Source organism: Coenobita brevimanus, chromosome 57 (assembly GCF_032717465.1).
Source record: "Coenobita brevimanus isolate Jiangsu-jjx chromosome 57, ASM3271746v2, whole genome shotgun sequence".
In the NCBI taxonomy this organism is placed as follows: Eukaryota; Metazoa; Arthropoda; class Malacostraca; order Decapoda; family Coenobitidae; genus Coenobita; species Coenobita brevimanus.
The window spans coordinates 20,753,662-20,773,183 of record NC_137010.1 but is presented as its reverse complement, the minus strand read 5'-3'; the positions used below and the strand labels follow the sequence as shown (position 1 = coordinate 20,773,183).

Sequence of the window (19,522 nt, the reverse complement as noted above, 5' to 3'; positions counted from 1 at the left end):
CCTGAGTGGCATTACATGAGCAGTCAACCCCAACCACCCCTTGGATATAAACCTTCACTGGCTCAATCCGATTGGAGCGTAATAATTACTCACTAAACCACCAGGCGCCAAAATTTGGTGATATGGTTACCACCCAGCATAGTAAATGGTTTCCTGGTGCACAGGAAACCATTTGGCTTGTCACTCAGTGTAGAGTCACCCACAGGCTGAAGGAAGTGGAAAGAATGAAGGAAAGAAAGACAGAAGAGAGAGTGTAAAGTCACCCATAGGCAGAAGGACAAGGAAAGAATGATTATGATTAAAAAAAAAAAAAATTACTTCCCTACATAAACATTCGCATAGCCCTACACAGAGATGGAGAGAGCGAGGAAGATTGTTTCTTATCACCAGATGATGCCCTGGATGTTTATCTTCAAGTTTATAAAAAAAATAATAATTTTTCTTGATTTTTTTGTGCACCACAGGATGGGGGGAAAAAAGGGGGTAATTGTGCAATCCATGGGTTAAGATGAGAGTGACCAGCCTTACTCATCCCAGAAGTGGCATTACGTGAGCAACAAACCCCAACCACCCCTTGGATATGAACTTGTCCAGGCTCAGTCCGATTGGAGCACCTTAACCCTTACACCGCGGGCATGTTTCCCAATGTTTTGCATGTCCCGCGGGGTTATTCGGGCTCCGACAGACTCGTTTTCTTTTTCGTTTTTAAAGGCTCCAACATGCATGCATGTGTCAGCCTTGGTCACCTAATGGCGGCTCTCCATGCTGCATGATCCATTGCAGCCTCCCTGTTCAGTCCCTTAACCCTAAGGTCACACTTAATGACCTCGTCCCATGTCTTTCTCGGTCTGCCCCTCATAACCCCACCCCCAATATTAACACTTCTTACCTTCTTCACCCAATTATCATCCCCCATCCTCTGCACATGTCCAAACCACGTCAATCTACCTCTCCTCATCACAACATCAATACACTCCAGTCCCATCCTACCTCTCAACTCTTCCATTGTAAACCCAGCCCCTCCAGGCCTTGGACGCAGGGACACACTGCACATCCACCTAATCATTGTCATTTCTGTACGTCTGAGCCAGCGAATATCTTCTTCCTTCACTGCCCAGGTCTCACTGCCATACAACATCACACTCCTAACACATGCTGCATACAAAGACCCCTTAGCACGTAGGGAGAGCCCTCTCAATGTCAGGAGAGGCAAGAGCTCCCTGAACTTCTTCCAACCACTTCTCACCCTAACCACAGAGCTAGCTCCAGCCCCACCTCCAGCACACAACATGTCTCCCAAATAACAAAACTCTTCCACACACTCAAGAGATTCACCAGCAAGTTCAATCCTTTCACGTCTGACAATCTCCACCTGCTCACCCCGGTACGCCATACACATAAAATCAGCATTATCTCGCAGTCTACCTCTGATACCACTACATCTCCTATGCACCCATTTATCACACACACCGCACAAGATGGAATTACTTCCCACACCCTTGTGGCAAACTGCACATGGCCACTCTCCCTCGTCTTTGACAGTACTGCCACCAACCCTAGATATCATCACTTTTGTTTTATCTGCATTTACCCTTAAACCCTTTTGCCCCATACCATCTCTCCACTTCCTAAACCTTTCCTCCGCCTCCCTTTCATTCTCTGCAATCAACACCAAATCATCAGCATACAACAACTCCCACGGGAGTCCGTTTCTAAAGTCATGTGAAATAGCTGCAAGTACCATGACTCTCAAAAAATATTTGCCAAAAATCAGTTATCAGTCCTAGAATATTAAAATTACATATGCTTATGGCACATACCTTGAGTTTTCTCCTGGGATGTTTGTTGAGCCTTCGTCGATTACCATAGGACTTGTGGAGACCTCTGAGGTTGGGTAACGAAGTCTCCACTTTACACTTCCCGACAACCTGTAATATGATTACCACAGCCAGATATTAACACTGTAAATACTACTCTATGATTATCAAGTAGTTTGGGATCCATACTCCAAAAAAAACCCACTGTGAAAGCAATGAAAATTACGAGCGCGTATGACCTTCCCACTTGCGCTAGTTCGCTGTTGGTATTCTGTCATTTATTATTCATAAAACCCCTCACACTTTATATTTCTATTACTATATAACACTTATATATATCTACAGTCTTTATCCATAAGTTTCCTTCAGTAGTATTAGTTTATTGTCACTGTAGGGATTCAATTTCTTTCAGTAAAATACGTAGCATTCACTTTCTCGTCCTGTATACTAGCATTGAGAGTGAATGTCACTTTCACCTTCACTCTCATAACTCATAGTATTCATACATGCTAGAGTGAAACTTTCACTTTCATTATTCCTAGGGTATATACTCGTATTCTTATAATACTACTCATTTACATTTCTATTTACGTTCTCTGTTTTATTTACGTTATTTACATTTCTATTTTATTTACACTGTGTTATGCACTGTCACTTAAAGTAACTTATAAAACTATTTTCCACCGTTCACGTATATTTACATTCATTACTTTCACTTGCTGTTTACACATTATTTACACATTATTTACAATTCCACTTGCACTGTTTTACTCAATAGAAAGATCGTAGTCACTCTTTTATCAATTGTCATCCGTAAAACTTACCTCTTTCCACATGAGGTTTAGTAGGGGGTAAAGGTCACAGGGCCCTTTGCATGGGGGTGAAAAGTGGCTGAAGTTAGCAGGAGCAAACAGACGTACCTTCACATTGGAAGATGAGAGTGAACTGATAAGGGTGGGCCGGGGTGGTGGCCTACCTAGGGAAATGCATGACTGCCAATGTAAGCCTCTTGACAGCAGCTAATATATAGCAGTGAAATGATTGGCAAGAAATCTAGACAATACATTATAAATTAGGTAGTTCCAGGTGAATGTAAATATCACTTATGCTTCTCCCTTCCCTCCTTATATGTATATTTATTACGAAAATAGATTATACGGCATATTTCAAGGGGAAATAAACAGCGAAAATTAGTGAACGAGTGCACGTGAGGTGTTGTCAGGTGATAATTAGCCAATTCCAGGTGTATGGCACTATCACTTACCTTATTTCTTTTTTGTATATATTATTTGGTATAAGAATTGGGCATAGGGCTTATTTCAATGGATGAAATCAGTGGAAAATTCCAGGGAAGATTTACTTAGCGTAGAATACAGTGTGGTGGCCTGGAATAATTAGGTAGTTCCAGGTGAATGTAAATATCACTTAGGCTTCTCCCTTCCTTTCTTATATATATTTTTATTATGAAAATAGATGATACAGCATATTTCAAGGGGAAATAAACAGCGAAAATTAGCGAACGAGTGCATGTTAGGTGTTGTCAGGTGATAATTAGCCAATTCTAGGTGTATGGCACTCTCACTTACCTTATTTCTTTCTTGTATATATTATTTGGTATAAGAATAGGGCATAGGCTTATTTCAATGGATGAAATCAGTGAAAAATTCCAGGGAAGATTTACTTAGCGTAGCACGGCCGGGCAGGCGAGAGGATAGGGTAATGGAGGGGGGGTAGGGAGGGGAGTCAAGAACGGGGAGAAACGGCTAAATTGTCAACAATGGATGGGAGTACAGATGAGATTAGGAGTGCTGACTAGTGTTGGACATTGGCAGTACTGATAGATGATACAAGCCACCACTTGAAAGCCCGGGTGAATTCAAAATAACACAGAATCACAAAAGTGATGCCCCGCGGTATGATCCCTTGCTCCCAAGCGTCATGAAAGTGATGCCCCGCGGTTAAGGGGTTAATTACCCTTGAATTACCTAGGAATACTTCTCTGGGGGAGAATATTTCCCACAATGGTAGTTCGTGAAATAAAAATGAATTGACAGGATAGAAATGGTTGGATTATGTATGTATGGAGAATAACATGACAGAGTTAACACCCCTTTACCTCATTTAACATCACATATTTCTGCAGTTGAGTTTGACCCCATCAACTTGGAGACATTACGATCTCAGAAGAACTTCCTGAAGGCAACCAAGAAGCAGCAGAAGGAGTTGGACACAATGAGGAAACGACACATGAAGGAGCGACTGACTATACAGAAGGGGCAGTGCAGTGCCATTGAGAAGGTGGCAAAGGGCAAGAAGTAAGGAAGTTGTATGTGTTTCATGATGAAATGAGATTTTTGTCAGTGAGGTAGAGTCAGGACTCTTGGGGACTTGAATGATGTTTGAACGATTTCCTGGTCTGTTTTGCTGGACATGCTTTTGTTAGATTTTCCTCTTTCATGTGTTCTCCTTCCTTGTTATGTGGATGCTACCTCATCCCATCCTCAGGTGGGAAAAAAAGATCATGATGATGATGTAGGTGAACGCATGTTAACAACTTGTATGTGTTATAGGAGGAACAGTGTTTTGTGTGTTGAAGATATGAGCAGTAATTTTTATCAAATTCTTGGTACTTCTAGATGATTTTGCTCAGTGAATGGTAAGAATTAAGGGATCACTGTGTTTATTAAAGAAGAACTGAGGATTTTGTGTATATATTATAGGAGTAAGAGCTTAACCCTTTTAGTTCTGCCATTTGATGGTGATGATTATGATGAATTGATTTTTTCCCCTTTTACAGGGAGGTAATGGATGACCCCAAGATCAAATCACTGGTCACTGATCAAATGAAACAGTGGTCAGAGATGATGGAGAAACACCGAAAGGAAGAGTGGGAGATGCTGAAGGAGCATTTGAAGAGTCAGGAGGATATACTAAAGAAATTGATGGAGGAGGAGCAGGCAGCTCAAGTCAAGAAATTGGAGGCAAAACATGAACAGTAAGAAAATATTGATTTAGTAAGTGTGGTCGTGGTTGTTGTTATTGTCATCAGCATCATTTTTGTCATTATAATCAGTGCTCAAAAAGTTTTCTGGGATTAAGTTTACCTTTTAGCTTCTGAATATTGAAACCTGCAGTTTACTAAAAATCATATGGAAGCCATCCACGTTGTGAAAATTACACTATTCATCCATCCATTTTCCAGTCCAGTAGTGCCCCATCGGAAGCATAGGGAGCTGGGGATGGCTACTTATTCCAGACAATGAAAATGAAAGTACACACACACACACACACACACACACACACACACACACACACACACACACACACACACACACACACACACACACACACACACACACACACACACACGAGGAGACCAGATGCAAGCCCGCCACCGCTCCATACACGGCCAACTTGGCCAGTGGCATTACCTAAATTAGTATCTTTATATGAGTCAAGCTCTGTACCAGGTTAGACTAAATGGTGTTCTAATATAAGAAAAAAAAAAAGTTTTAAGCAAGATTTGTTCAAACAGAAAAGAAAACAAATTAGAGTAAGAATGTGCACAATCAGCTGATCGTTTGTTTTGTCTACAACTGCCCCAGGGAATGTAAGTACCATATGTGCTTTTAGTACTGCAACATGACCACATACTTTAGTAAAGCAAATTTGGAAAAGAAAAGGGATAAAGGTAGAAAGCAGGACGATGATTTCTACCAAGAACTGGTTGAAATGGAGACTCACAATAAACTAGTGGAACGAGTACGCAGGCTAGAGATGGCTTTTCAAAATGAGATTGATGAAATTAAGAAACAGATGCACATGCAAAAGGAAGATATAGAAAGATTAGGAAAGGAAGTCAACAAGAAAGACACAACCATAGATGAATTGACAGTAGAATTGGGTTCACTTAGGAGGAAAATTAGTGAAATGGCAAGTACAGTAGTCAACCACGAGAGTATTATGAAAGAGTTCTAAAATGATACAGAGACAATTAGGCAAGTAAGCAGTCTGATAGACCAGAGCAGTGATATTGAGGAGAAGATAACACAGGTGAATGAAGCTGTGCAGAGCTACAAAAATGATGTGGAAACCACTTGTGCTGAAAGTAAAGAAAGACTTAGAAACAAGGGTGGAAGAAAAAAGCATTAAAAAGGAAGTGAAAAGAATAATCCAAAACAATCCTAAGTTAGTCAGAGATTCAGTAGATATCAACAAATCTATAGTAATCACTGGTATGGAAGAGGGAGAAGTAAAAAACAAGATCTCAAGAGACAAAAAGGAGATGGCAAATGTAATGAGCATATTGAAAGAAGTATCAGAGGAAATCTATAGTAAAGACATAGAGGAACACAAAAGTTTAGGGAAATCGAGAGAAGCAAGTCAAGACCGCTAAAGGTAACCTTCCAGAGTGTAAACACTGTGGAGGAGATACTAAAAAATGCAAAGAATCTTATGGAAAAAGAGGAGTTCAAAAATGTATGGATAAAAAGATGCCTAACACAAGAGGAACTGGAATTACTGAAAGAGAAGAGGGAGGAAGCAAAAACAATAAATGAGGGAAGATCAGAGGAGGAGAAGAATACATTTTTTTACAAAGTAATAGGGTTGCAGGTACGAAAGTGGTACATAAACAGGAGGGAATAAAAAGGAGGAAGGTAGTAGAACCAAGTCATGACAAGTATATAAACAAGATGATTAAGTTGATGTACTCAAATGTGGATGGAATGGTATCTAAATTATTAGAGATGAATGATTATGTCAGAGAAAATGAACCTCATATAATATGCCTAACTGAAACAAAATTAACACCAAGGATATCAAATGACATCCTAAACTTAGAGGAATATAATATATGGAGAAGAGATAGGAACTTAAAAAAAGGAAGAGGAATTATACTATTAACTAAGAAAAATCTAAAAGTCAAAGAAATAGAACTAGATATACCCTTACAAGTAGAACTGATTGCAGTAGAGATCAATACATCTGAAGGGAAAGTAATTGTAGCCAATTTGTACATGCCACCCAAGTCAAACACATGGGAAAGAGACGAGTATGAGGACCTGGCAGAGAATACAGTTCAGAGTTTAAGATCATTACTACATAAAATGGAAGAGAAATCAGAAAGAATTATACTAACTGGAGATTTTAATACAAATATAAATTGGAATACTCTAGATATAATAAGCCAAGAAAACTGTTGGGACCAAAATCTCCTGGATCTCGTGCAAGAGTTTTTCCTAACGCAGCATGTAAGGGAAAGCACCAGAAAAAGAGGACTCGATGTACCCTCAATGCTAGATCTCATATTTACTAGTCAAGAAAACGCTATTGACAATTTAATATACCACGCTCCATTCAGCAAAAGTGACCATGCAGTACTAAAATGCAACTTCAGGATTGCATATGACATAGTTAACAGCAATGAAAGTTACAAAAAGAGCCTAAACTATAAAAAGGGAAACTATCATGACCTAAAGAAATACTTCTTAGAAATTGATTGGGGAAAGGAATTTAGAGGACAAGATTTAAATGTTATATATAAAAAATTCTGTGAACTTTATGAAATAGGAGTCCAGAAGTACATCCCAAAACACAAAGAAGCAGAAACGAAAATAAAGAAATGAGAACGTACAGAATGTAAAAAATCAAAAGAAAAAAGAGATTTGTTGTGGAATAGATACAGAAGACACAATATTGAAAGGGCATATAATAATTACAAACAGGCAAGAAATGATTATACAAGAATAAGGAGGGAAGCCCAAAAACAGTTTGAGGAGGATATCATAAATAAAAGTAGTGATCAACCAAAACTATTTTACAGCTACATCAGAAGCAAAACCAAAGTAAAAGATAAAATACAATCCATTACGGACAATGGAATCACCTATACACAAGAGAAAGATATTTGTGAAGCACTAAACAAGAAATCCCAATCAGTTTTTACAGAAGAAAAAAATTTTGAGAGGGATTATGTGGAACATGCATGCCCACACATACTACCAGATATACAAACATCAGAAAAAGTAATACAGGAGGAGCTAAGTAAATTAGACAAAGGAAAAGCAAATGGCCCTGATGAAATTTCATGGTGGGTACTACGTGAATGTGCAAAGGAGTTAAGTAAACCATTATTTTTAATTTTCAAGAAATCCTTGAATCAAGGTAAACTACCTGATATTTGGAAGAAAGCAAATATTGTTCCCTTATTCAAGAAAGGGAATAGACAAAATCCACTCAACTACCAACCAGTATCATTAACCAGTGTTGTAAGCAGGGTATTAGAAAAGCTTATAGGATAAGCTTGGGTAAATTATCTAGAAGAATACAATATGATAACAGAAAGACAGTGTGGTTTCAGAAAAGGAAAATCATGTGTTACTAATCTGTTGAGCTACTATGACAGAGTAATAGACACATTACAGGAAAGAGAAGGATGGGTGGACAGTATCTAATTAAATTTCAAGAAAGCATTTGACACAGTACCACACCAAAGACTTTTATGGAAGCTGTACCATCAAGGAGGAATTCAAAGCAAACTGTATTGTTGGATGCAAGATTTTCTCATAAGAAGAGAAATGAGAACAGTACTAAGGGGAAATTACTCATCATGGAAAGAAGTGACTAGTGGAGAACCACAGGGCTCTGTGCTGGGAGGCGATGGCTGAATCGGTAGAGAGGCGGCTTGCAGTCCTGATGGACCCAGGTTCGAATCCTGGCTGGGGCAGGGGACAGTTTAAGGATTTGAATTTCATAAAAAGCAGGCTTTCCTGATCTACCAAATGACCCGCTGACATGTCGTAAAAATACCCCCGCTAATACCAATACACCAGTCCTGTATGAGACAGCCCTAGCATGTATTCAATAGGGACGGTGGGTGTTAGCGCCGAAGTGGTGACATGTGGAGGTGTAGGAGGACTACTGGGCCTTGGGATAGGCTACTGCCCCCATGATATAGGCCCTGAAGCCTTTGCCCAGAGTCGGACCAAAAAAAAAAAAAAAAAAAAAAAAAAAAAAAAAGTCATGTTTTTAGTGTATGTAAATGATATAGACAGTAACACTGGAAATGAAAGCTATCTAAATATGTTTGCAGATGATGCAAAAATACAAAGGAGAATTACTAACACAGACTCTTCTAAAGAGCTACAAGAAGAACTAAATAAACTTCATGAATGGAGTAATACATGGCAAATGGAATTCAATGTGGACAAGTGTCATGTAATCAAGTTTGGTAAAAGTGGAAAAAGACCTGATTGGGATTATACGTTAGGAAATAAAACCCTACACACATCAGAAAGAGAGAAGGACCTAGGTGTGATTATCAGTAACAGACTATCTCCGGCTGACTACATCAGTGAGAAAGTACAGAACATGTATACAGTGCTTGCAAATATGAGAACAGCATTCACATACATAAATGAAGACATGCTAAGAAAGATAATACTGTAACATCATTCATCAGACCAACCCTGGAGTATGTATCAGTAGTCTGGAGTCCTCATCTCAAAAAATACATAGACAAGATTGAAAAAGTTCAAAGGGCTGCTACAAGATGGGTACCAAGCTTAAGGGACCTAAGCTACGAAGAAAGACTAAATAAACTGAATCTACCCACACTACAGGAAAGAAGGAAAAGAGGTGATGGGATTGTGCTATATAAATGCATATCAGAGAAGGAGAAAATAGACATAAATGATTACTTAACCTATGGGGAAGCATCAGCAAGAAGACACTGCAAAAAACTGCATAAGAAGAGAGGGGATAAAAACGTAATGAAATTTAGTTTCCCAAATAGAGCAGTTGATCAGTTGAATGCACTGCCGAATGAAATAGTGTGTGCCAAAACAATTCACAATTTTAAGGATATGTACGATAAATATGGTTTAAGACATGGGACAGTACGAGCTTGACTCATTCCTGTAAAGACACAATTAGGTAAGAATTAGGTAAGAGCACACACACACACACACACACACACACACACACACACACACACACACACACACACACACACACACACACACTCTCTCTCTCTCTCTCGTTGCTGTGTTGGACTCCCGGCTTAGGCTTAACTGCCTGTTCCCCAAGTCCCTTACACCCCCACATTTTACCACATTGGTTCTGACATCCACTCTTCATATTGAATACTGTATGTGCAAGAGCTCTCTCATGCTGGACTGGTGTGTTGGTATTAGCAGGAGTGTTTTTTCAACATGCCGGTGGGTCATATGGTAGAACCATAGTCAGTTTTAAAGAAATTAATATTCTTAAACTGTTTCCTGCCCCAGTTGGGATTCAGTTTTGTTTCCATTAGGACAGCAGACCACCTCTCTACTGACTTGGCCATCACCTCCACATGTAAACAGCATTATACAAATAGCAAATAATCCTATTCACCCTCAGAAGTAGATCCCTATGTGCCGCATCTGACTAGTCCGCCAGGTATCTAAAAAAGTTTACGAGGGAAGTGATGCTGATGCAATACATCAACATACAATATGAGGGTAAGAAGAGAGTGCATGAGGGATTTGGAAGGAATTTGAGTGTAAAGTGGAGGGAATGTAAGAAGATGTTCTGGAAAGAGGTAAAGAGAGTTAGACAGAGTGTCAAAGAAGTTAGTCAGGGAGTGAAAGGTAAAATTGGTAGATTTCTAGTGGAGAAGGGTGAAAAAGTGAGCAGATGGAGAGAACACTTTAAGGAATTGTTGAACATATGAAAGTATTGCGAGTGTAAGTGCCTGGGGAATGGCAGGGAGACAGAGGGATGTGAGAAGAGATGAAGAAATCAGTAGGATGGAAGTTGTGGAAGCAATGAAGAAAGTCAAAATGGGGATGGCCTCAGGAATTGATGGAGTGTGTGGTGACGTGCTGAAGCATGGGGGATAGATATTAGTAGAATGGATGTGGAAGATGTGCAGATTTTCCTGGGAGGAAGGTACTGTAGAGTCCCAGAGGATTGGAAGTTTCGTTTTCGTTTTCGTTTTTAAAGGCTCCAACATGCTTGCATGTGTCGGCCTTGGTCACCTAATGGCGGCTCTCCACGCTGCACGATCCATTGCAGCCTCCCTGTTCAGTCCCTTAACCCTAAGGTCACACTTAATGACCTCGTCCCATGTCTTTCTCGGTCTACCCCTCATAACCCCACCCCCAATATTAACACTTCTCACCTTCCTTACCCAGTTATCATCCCCCATCCTCTCCACATGTCCAAACCACGTCAATCTACCTCTCCTCATCACAACACCAATTCACTCCAGTCCCATCCTACCTCTCAACTCTTCCATTGTAAACCCAGCCCCTCCAGGCCTTGGACGCAGAGACGCACTGCACATCCACCTAATCATTGTCATTTCTGTATGCCTGAGCCGGCGAATGTCTTCCTCCTTCACTGCCCAGGTCTCACTGCCATACAGCATTACACTCCTAACACGTGCTGCATACAAAGACCCCTTAGCACGTAGGGAGAGCCCTCTCAATGTCAGGAGAGGCAAGAGCTCCCTGAACTTCTTCCAACCACTTCTCACCCTAGCCACAGAGCTAGCTCCAGCCCCACCTCCAGCACACAACATGTCTCCCAAATAACAAAACTCTTCCACACACTCAAGAGATTCACCAGCAAGTTCAATCCTTTCACGTCTGACAATCTCCACTTGCTCACCCCGGAAGTCAGGTATAATTATTCCCCTGTACAAAGGAAAAGGGGAGAAAGAAATGTGTGGTAATCATAGGGGCATTTGTCTTCTTAGTGTAATAGGAAAAGTATATGGTAGGATACTTATTGACAGAGTTAGGGAAATAACAGAGGAATTAGTTGGAGAAGAACAGGGAGGTTTTAGGAAGGGAAGAGGTTGTGTAGATCAGATATTCTTTCTTAGATCTTTAGTGGAAAGGTTTCTAGAGGTGGGAAAGAAGTTGTATGCAGCCTTCATGGATTTGGAGAAAGCATATGACATGGTGGATAGACAAGGATTGTGGAAAGTATTAACCCATCCCGTCTGGGTGTCATGTTTGCATGTCCTCCCGGGGCCATCCGTGTGACATGTATATATGATCTAGTGTTTCGCGGCATCGTTTGATAATTCCACGGGTTATTTCCACCACACACAGCCACCGGCAACTCTCTTGCACGCATCTGAGTCATACTTCAGTCACCTGCATACCTCCGTAATGGATAGACCTAGGCATAAAGTTTTCCCTGTGTCCAGATGCTTGGCTGAGCGCCTGCAGCTGCTGACTTCAACACCAATGAAGTCCAAAGGCCAGAAAAGAAAAGGCCTTAGTGATAGTGCGATAGGGAGAGATCTTGAGGTGACATTATCCCCAATTCTGAGTGGAGACAGTTGACTCTTCCTTTCAAGAAAGGGACCCCCATAATGAATGTCGATATTTATGCATCATGTGAGGAGGATGGAGGATGTGACCCCACTGTGTGCCTATCATTTCCCCCTGTACGTTCATCTGCTATTTCTGATGATGGGAATGGTTCAGAAGGTATTGACAGTCCTGGAAAGGGGGATATTGGCAAGGATAAGGAGATGGAAGAGGAGGTAGGGAGTGGAGAAAGGGAGAAGGGAGGAGGAAACGAGGTGCGTCGAGTCTATTTACATGAATAATGGAAGCAGAAAGTTTGTTTCATGATGAAATCAGTGTCTATTTTTTTATTGAAAGTTTCCATGTGTGTGTATGTTTGTTATGATGAAAAATACAAATCACAGGAAAAAAAAAAATTATTGTGGAAAATGTAGTGGAGTGGAGAAAGGGAGGAGGGAGGAGGACACATGGTGCCTTGCACCTCCGCACAGTCAATTTACGTGAATAATGGAAACAAAGTTTGTTTCATGATGAAATCAGTAGCCTATTTTTTATTGAAAATTTTCGTTTATGTATACCTACTATGATGAAAAAGTCTAAATCACAGAAAAAAATTCTTCAATGGTGGAAAATACAGTATAACGTATCGTGTGTAACTATTTTGTTCTGATTATTATTATTTTTTTTTTTTTTAGGTTTTATGTAGTAGTAGTAGTAGTAGTAGTAGTGGTATTATTTGTAGTAGTAGTAGTAGTAGTTGTTGTAGTGGTAGTAGTAGTTGTAGTAGTAGTGGTGGTATTATTTGTAGTAGTAGTAATAGTTGTTGTAATGGTAGTTGTAGTAGTGGTAGTAGTACTTGTAGTTGTAGTAGTAGTAGTAGTAAATAATAGTATTACAGTATTTATAGTAGTTGTAATACCTAGACTTCTAGTCGCACAACGGTGCCAGAATCGAGCGACAATGCAAGCGAAACATACATCATGTGTGTGCGGGTTTGAGAGAGAAAGAGAGAGCGAGAGTGTCTGTCTGTCTGTCTGTAAGGCATGGTGGTGGTGAGGCGAACAGGCAGCCTGCCTCAAGGTTGTTGCTTTGGTTACTGCCTCCTAGCGCCAAGTACGACCAATTATGGAAAATTTTTCACGTAAATAGTGTTTGTGGTGGATTTTGGTCTTCTGGTAGTATTATCGAAGTATAATTATTGTGGAGGGCTAATCTAAGCCTTAGTTGTGTCATCGAACCTTTGCCATGTATACGGACACCAACAAAAAAACACCAAAAATTGCCCCCATTCTCCACTCAATCACTGTCCTTACATGCACTTCACGCACCATCTGATGCAAAATCAGCTTGAAGTCAAAGGATTGGTGGGTGTTATGACACCTTATTTTTTATATTTGGTTAAGTATTAAGTGAGACATGAAGGTTTAAAAATAGATGATTTTCATGATTTCTCTCAGGAATGTCCAGCTGTGGGAAGGATTTGCGGGAACATCTGCCGGACGGGATGAGTTAAGAATGTATGCAGTAGATGGGAAGTTTCGAATGCTGTGAAGAGTATTTATGAGGGTGCTAAGGCTGCAGTGCTTGTGGATAGTGAACCGAGAGAAATTTTCTGTTTGAAGGTTGGATTGGAACAGGGATGTGTTATGTCTCCATGGTTGTTCAGTCTGTATATGGATGGGGTTATAAAAGAGATGGAAGGTAGGGCAGTGGCTGTTGGAGTGGCTCTAATGAGAGAGGGCAGTGTCTGGATATTCCCTGTGCTGTTGTTTTCTGATGATACTGTGTTGTTAAGTGAAGACGAAGGGGAGCTGCAAGGCTTGGTGGATGAGTTTGAGAGTGTGTGTAAGAAACGGAATCTAAAGAAGAATGTACTGTAAGGAAGAGTAAAGTTATGGTCCTTGAGAGAAGTGAAGTCAGTGAATGTACAGTAAGGTTGGATGAGGAGGAAATGGAAAATTTAAGTGCGTTTAAGTACTTGGGTAGTGTGATGAGTGAGGATGGAAGTTAAGAGGGTGAAGTGCTTGAAAGGGTACATCAAGGAAGTAAGGTTGCTGGTTCCTTGAAAGCAGTGATAAGAAACTGGGAGGTGAACATGGAAGTGAAAAAGTTACTACATGACAGTATTGTGATACCAACTGTAATGTATGGAAGTGAAGCTTGAACCTTGTTGGAGAGACAGAAGTCAAGAGTGAGAGCAGTGGAAATGAGTCATTTGAGAAGAGCATGTGGAGTCACATGGAGAGACAGACTGACAAATGAGGAAGTGAAGGAGCATTGTGGTGTGGATGTGGATGTGATAAGAAGCATTAGGAGAAGCACACTGAGGTGGTTTGGCCATTTGGAGAGGATGGAGGGTGAGAGACTGGCGAGGAGAGTGTATGTGAGTGAGATGGAGAAGGGGAGAGGGAGGTAGAGGCCAAGGATGAGATGGAGGGATGGAGTGGAGAGGTATATGAGACAGGGGGGTGTGAGCTGGGAGCAGGGCAGTGAAATGGCGGGGGACAGGGCGACATGGAGACTATTTGTTTGTGGCCACCCCAAACGGGATTAAGGCATCTGGCAGTAGATAGATAGATAGATTTTGTTTTTGTTTTTTCTCCGAAGGGAACATTTGTTAACTTCTGGCCTCTGGTTCTTTCTTCCTTGCATAAAAAAAAGTACAACAACAACAACCATTACTACTGTACTGTTCTCCATAACTTTTCTTGATTTACCACTGTTTCTTTGTTACCACGACAGGAACATCCCTAAGTCTGTCTGTCTTGACCTTGATGTATGCCTTTACCCCTTTATTCCACCTTGTTCTAAGTTATGCATTCATTCCCTCATCAGCTTCACTTGTATGCACTCTCCTTTTAAATATATCATTCTCCATCCACTTCATATGCCTAGACACCCTCATTATACAGTAGTGTTCTTCTTATTGACCTGTTTGAATAACCTAAGCTGAAGTTTGTAACATACTGAAAGAATAAAAGTATAGGATTGGGAAGTAATGATGTTAATTTTTTTTTTCTTTCTTTTTTTCTTTTTTCTTTTTTTACAGTCTCCCCCCCCCCTTTTTTTTTTTTTTTTTTTTTTTTTTTTTTTTTTTTATAAATAAATAGGACTAAGGCATTGCCCCTGGGTAGAGGACTTTGGTTTTGGAATGTGTAGCACATTATGACCGGATGCCCTTCCTGATGTCTACCATTGACCCTTGGGTGAACTCGAACCTCTGACCCTGCGGTCAGAGCGCTCCAGCCCACTGAGCCACGGCTACTACAACCTGCTAGGTGACAGGAGAACGCTACCTCTTCGGGCAAGGTAGCATACTCAGGTGCGGCAACTCATGACTATTCGGTCTCTAGTCAGACACTGTACCACTGAACCGCGATGCCCCCTAAAGAAGCACCGGGGGGAACATGGCTTAGTCAGTTTTTGATCCCTGGTCTCATTAACCATAGCCAGTTATCTATCAGTGTTGGCTGCTGTGGATTCTATACGCTGTATCCCCTTTTTTTTAATAAGGGCTAAGGTGTTGCCCCAGGGTAGAGGACTTCTGGTTTTTGGAGTGTGTATCACTTTATGACTAGATGTCCTTCCTGATGTCTACCAATGACCCTTGGGTGGACTCGGGCCTCTGACCCTTCGGCCAAAGTGGTCTAACCCGCTGAGCGACAGCTGCTATACATCTCACCTCCTAACAGATTAACCAAGATGTTGTATATTAAAGTATTGGTAGATCAGAGTGAAGGATCGTATATGGTTCTCTTTTCTAGGCATTTCAACAGGGTGTTAGAAAAGTTTTTGAACAGCAGGAGATGGGTGTTGTTTGATAGAATGTGGTTTGCCAGTGTGTGAATTGGAAATGTTTGGTATGGCACTGTGAGATGTGGCTGTATAAGGTGTGACTGTGGAGTGTGGCAGTGCAAGGTATGGTAATGTGAACTCTGGTGGTGTATGTGTGTGATGTGATGGTGTCTTCTGTTGCATGGTGTCTTTTCTAAAACCCTGTGTAATAAAGAGTTAATCAGATAAATCTTGCTTCTAAAAATCAATTCTCTCTGACCTCAAACAGGGAGATGAAAGACATGAAGGCAGCACAGGCCAAGCTTGCTGTGGACACTGCTAAAGATGTCAACAATGACAAGACTCTCAAGACAAAGGCAGATCGTGACCGTCGTCTGAAGGAGAAGAACCAAAACAACACTAAGAGGTTCATCGAGGAGCGTAAAATCTCAGCCATGAAGCAGGGCAAGCAGAAGGAGAAACTCAAGAAGGTGCATGAGCAACAGATGTCAGAACTGACCAAGGATATTCAGCTGGTGGGTTGATGGAAGGATGAGAAGTTGAATGTGAATAAGGAAAGGATGTGGCTTGTTTGAGAAAAAAAAAAAGGTGAAGGGCAGGGTGGAGGTAATTATTTAGAGATGTTGGATGAAAGCAGAGATGTTTAGGTAGGAAAGCTGATTGATGTTACTACTATACTGTTTATGGTACTGCAGTTGACTTTTTGGGTAGGAAAGAGATTAGATGTATATACTGTACAGGAATATTGGATTGGGATGGAATGAGGTACTGCAGTTGTATCAGGAAGAGCAGTTGAGGTGTTGGAGGGTGGAAGAAGGGTCTGCAGTTGTCAGTAAGAATGATAGGGTTGGTTTAGGGTAGAATGAGGTTCCAGCTGTGTTAGTAAATGGTTTGGTATGGGATGGAGTAATGGCCTGTATTTGTGTTTGCAAGAGCAATGGGACTGATTTTGGATGAATTGGGGTCAACAGGTGCATTACCAAATGATATACAGTAGTTTGTTTTGAGTCAAGGAAGAGTCCGCAGTTATAATGGCAAGTGTGATGCAGTTCATTTGGGATGGAATGAGGGAGTGCATTTGTGTTTATAAGAATGATGGGTTTGGTTTGGGGTGGAGTGAGGGTCTGCATATGAGTCATGTAAATGACAGTAGGTTTGAAATATTTATGTTGGAAAGTTGTCTTGAGGAGGAGCAAATGACTTCATTAGTCAGTTAAAGTTACAAGAAGAAGATAAAGAAGATAGTGGTTTGTGTTGGAATTAGAAACTACTGTTTTTTTTTTTTTTTTTTTTTTTTTTTTTAAATCAGCCCCAGTCTGTCTGTCCAAGCAGACCTATTAACCACAGGCAAGCAGCTTCCTCTGCAGGATTGCCCTTGCCCTGTGCAGTGAACCAATGGTCTCTTGTGGCTGACAGTACCTCCCCACAGGAGGGTGTGGAGAACAGTATGTAGGTTTGGTTCCTGCATGTATGGTGCACTTGTGTCTTCCCACCCAGTTAACAGGGGCATCATAGCAGGCTCCACTTCACCCTGTAATTTGATAATATGGTTACCACCCAGCATTATAAATGGTTTCCTAGGTTACAGATAACCATTAGGCCTGTCTCTCAGTGTAGAGTCATCTGAAGTGGAAAGAAGATTAAATAAAAAGTGACCAGATGGATAGGGAGAAGTAGGAAGAGAGGAGGGCAGACACAGAGACAGAATGAGAAAGGGGAAGGAAGAAGTAGGCAGCACTACATAGAGTTGGTAGATAATAGTTCACACCACTTGCCACCAACTGTTTTAAGTAAATATGTGAAGGTGTTTGTATAGCAAGATGGACTGACATAATTTGAGTGGAAAAGTACATTGTAAGGTTGAAAGGTGGATTGATATGGAATGAAAGACTGCAGTATATACATACTTGTAGGTCAAAATGTTTTGGGCATAATAAGAGGGGGGTGGAGGATGACTGGCTTAGGAGGGTGGCAGGTATAAATGTGAAGGAAAAAGATGTCTAGAAACAGACCAAACAGACATGGGATGAGGTTCTGCGTGGACACTTCTGGGCTTGGGGACTTGGGAGGGTAATGGCACAAGACTGCAACATATGGAGGATTGCCATCAGTTACTAGGACCTACACATGCTAGCATGGTAATATACTCTCTAAATGTAACTGTGTGTATGGGTGTGGTATTGTGTGTGAGTGTGGGTGTGATATTGTCTGTGGGTGTGGGTGTGGTTGTAGTTGTGTGGGTGTGGATGTGTATTTACCTTTTTACAGTACATTATACAGGAATTGAGCTAAGCTCGTGTTGTCCTGTTTCCATATCTGCATTTATCTAGTCTAAACATATGAATGTTTTTTGCCTGCACCACCTCTTCGTCTAAGTCATTCCAAATACCTATGCATCTTTTCGGGAAAATAAACCTTTTAAGATCATTAAGACATTACTTTTCCTCAACTTGAAGTCATGACCTCTTGTTCATCCATCATCCAACACAAAAAGATCCTCTCTGTCCACCCTTTCCAGTTCTCTTACATTTCGAAACATCATGATCAAGTCACCTCTTTCCTTTTTCTCGTGCAATGTTGGTAACTTCAGTTTTTCCAGTCTCTCCTCATAGGTCAGTTCCCATAAGCATGGCACAGTATCATCCTCGTTGCCATCAGTTGAACACTGTCCAATTTATCAATATGCTTCTTCAGATGACATGACCATACCACAGCCACATACTCTAGTCTTGGTCTTTTCAATTCCCTCAGCATTTCCTCATCCATATTTTTAAAAGCCACTCTCATGTTGGTCAGTAATCCATAAATGCCTGTAATTATTCTGTTTATATGCTTTTCTGGTGACAAGTCATCCTGAATAATCACTCCCAAGTCTTTCTTATCTTTTACTGATTATCTCATTGCCCATTTTATGTGTCCAGTGCAGTCTTTTTTCACTGATTCCCGTTTCAGATACATGACATTTGGCATTAAAATCCATTTTCCAAGTCTGGCTTCATCTGTGGAGGTCGTCCAAGTCCTCTTGTAGGTTTTTTTACAACTCTCAGTGCTTTTAATATGTTTCATGATTTTAGCATCATCTGTAAACATACTCATGTAACTATTCAAATCTTCTGACAAATCATTTATATATAATCAGAAACATTACTGGGGCTAAGACACAGCCCTGGGGTACTTCACTGGTCACATCTCCCCTTTGTGAAACCTTGTCTCTTATAACCGTTCTCATCTGCCTTCCTATCAGATTATTTCCTATCCACAATAGTTTCGTATGCACACCTCCAAAGGTCTTCAGCTTCCACAGCAGTCTCTTATAGGGCACCCTGTTAAATGCTTTCTTGAGATCAAAATAAACACAATCTGCCCATCTCTCTCTCTTTCTCATGTATGACTTCTATTACTCTACCGTAGAAACTTAATAGGTTAAAAACACATGATATTCCTTCCCTGAAACCAAATTGTCTTGGTGTTATCACTTCATTTTCTTCTGCGTACTGTACCTATCTTTTTCTGATAATTTTCTCATTTTTTACAAACAACACTAGTAAGTGATACTGGTCTATAATTGAGTGTGTGTGTGTATTTACCTATTTGTAGTAT

The 19,522-nt window shown here is 40.7% G+C and overlaps 1 protein-coding gene across 1 annotated transcript in view; it reads left to right on the top strand.

Moving 5' to 3' along the window:
- Nucleotides 1–19,522, top strand: part of norpA (no receptor potential A) — a 506,175-nt gene that overhangs the window by 445,737 nt on the left and 40,916 nt on the right. The window contains exons 19-21 of the mRNA XM_080274227.1: nt 3,961–4,132; nt 4,615–4,812; nt 16,191–16,437. Of these exons, the coding sequence (XP_080130353.1) occupies nt 3,961–4,132; nt 4,615–4,812; nt 16,191–16,437 (617 nt within the window). The remainder of the gene's footprint in view (nt 1–3,960; nt 4,133–4,614; nt 4,813–16,190; nt 16,438–19,522) is intronic.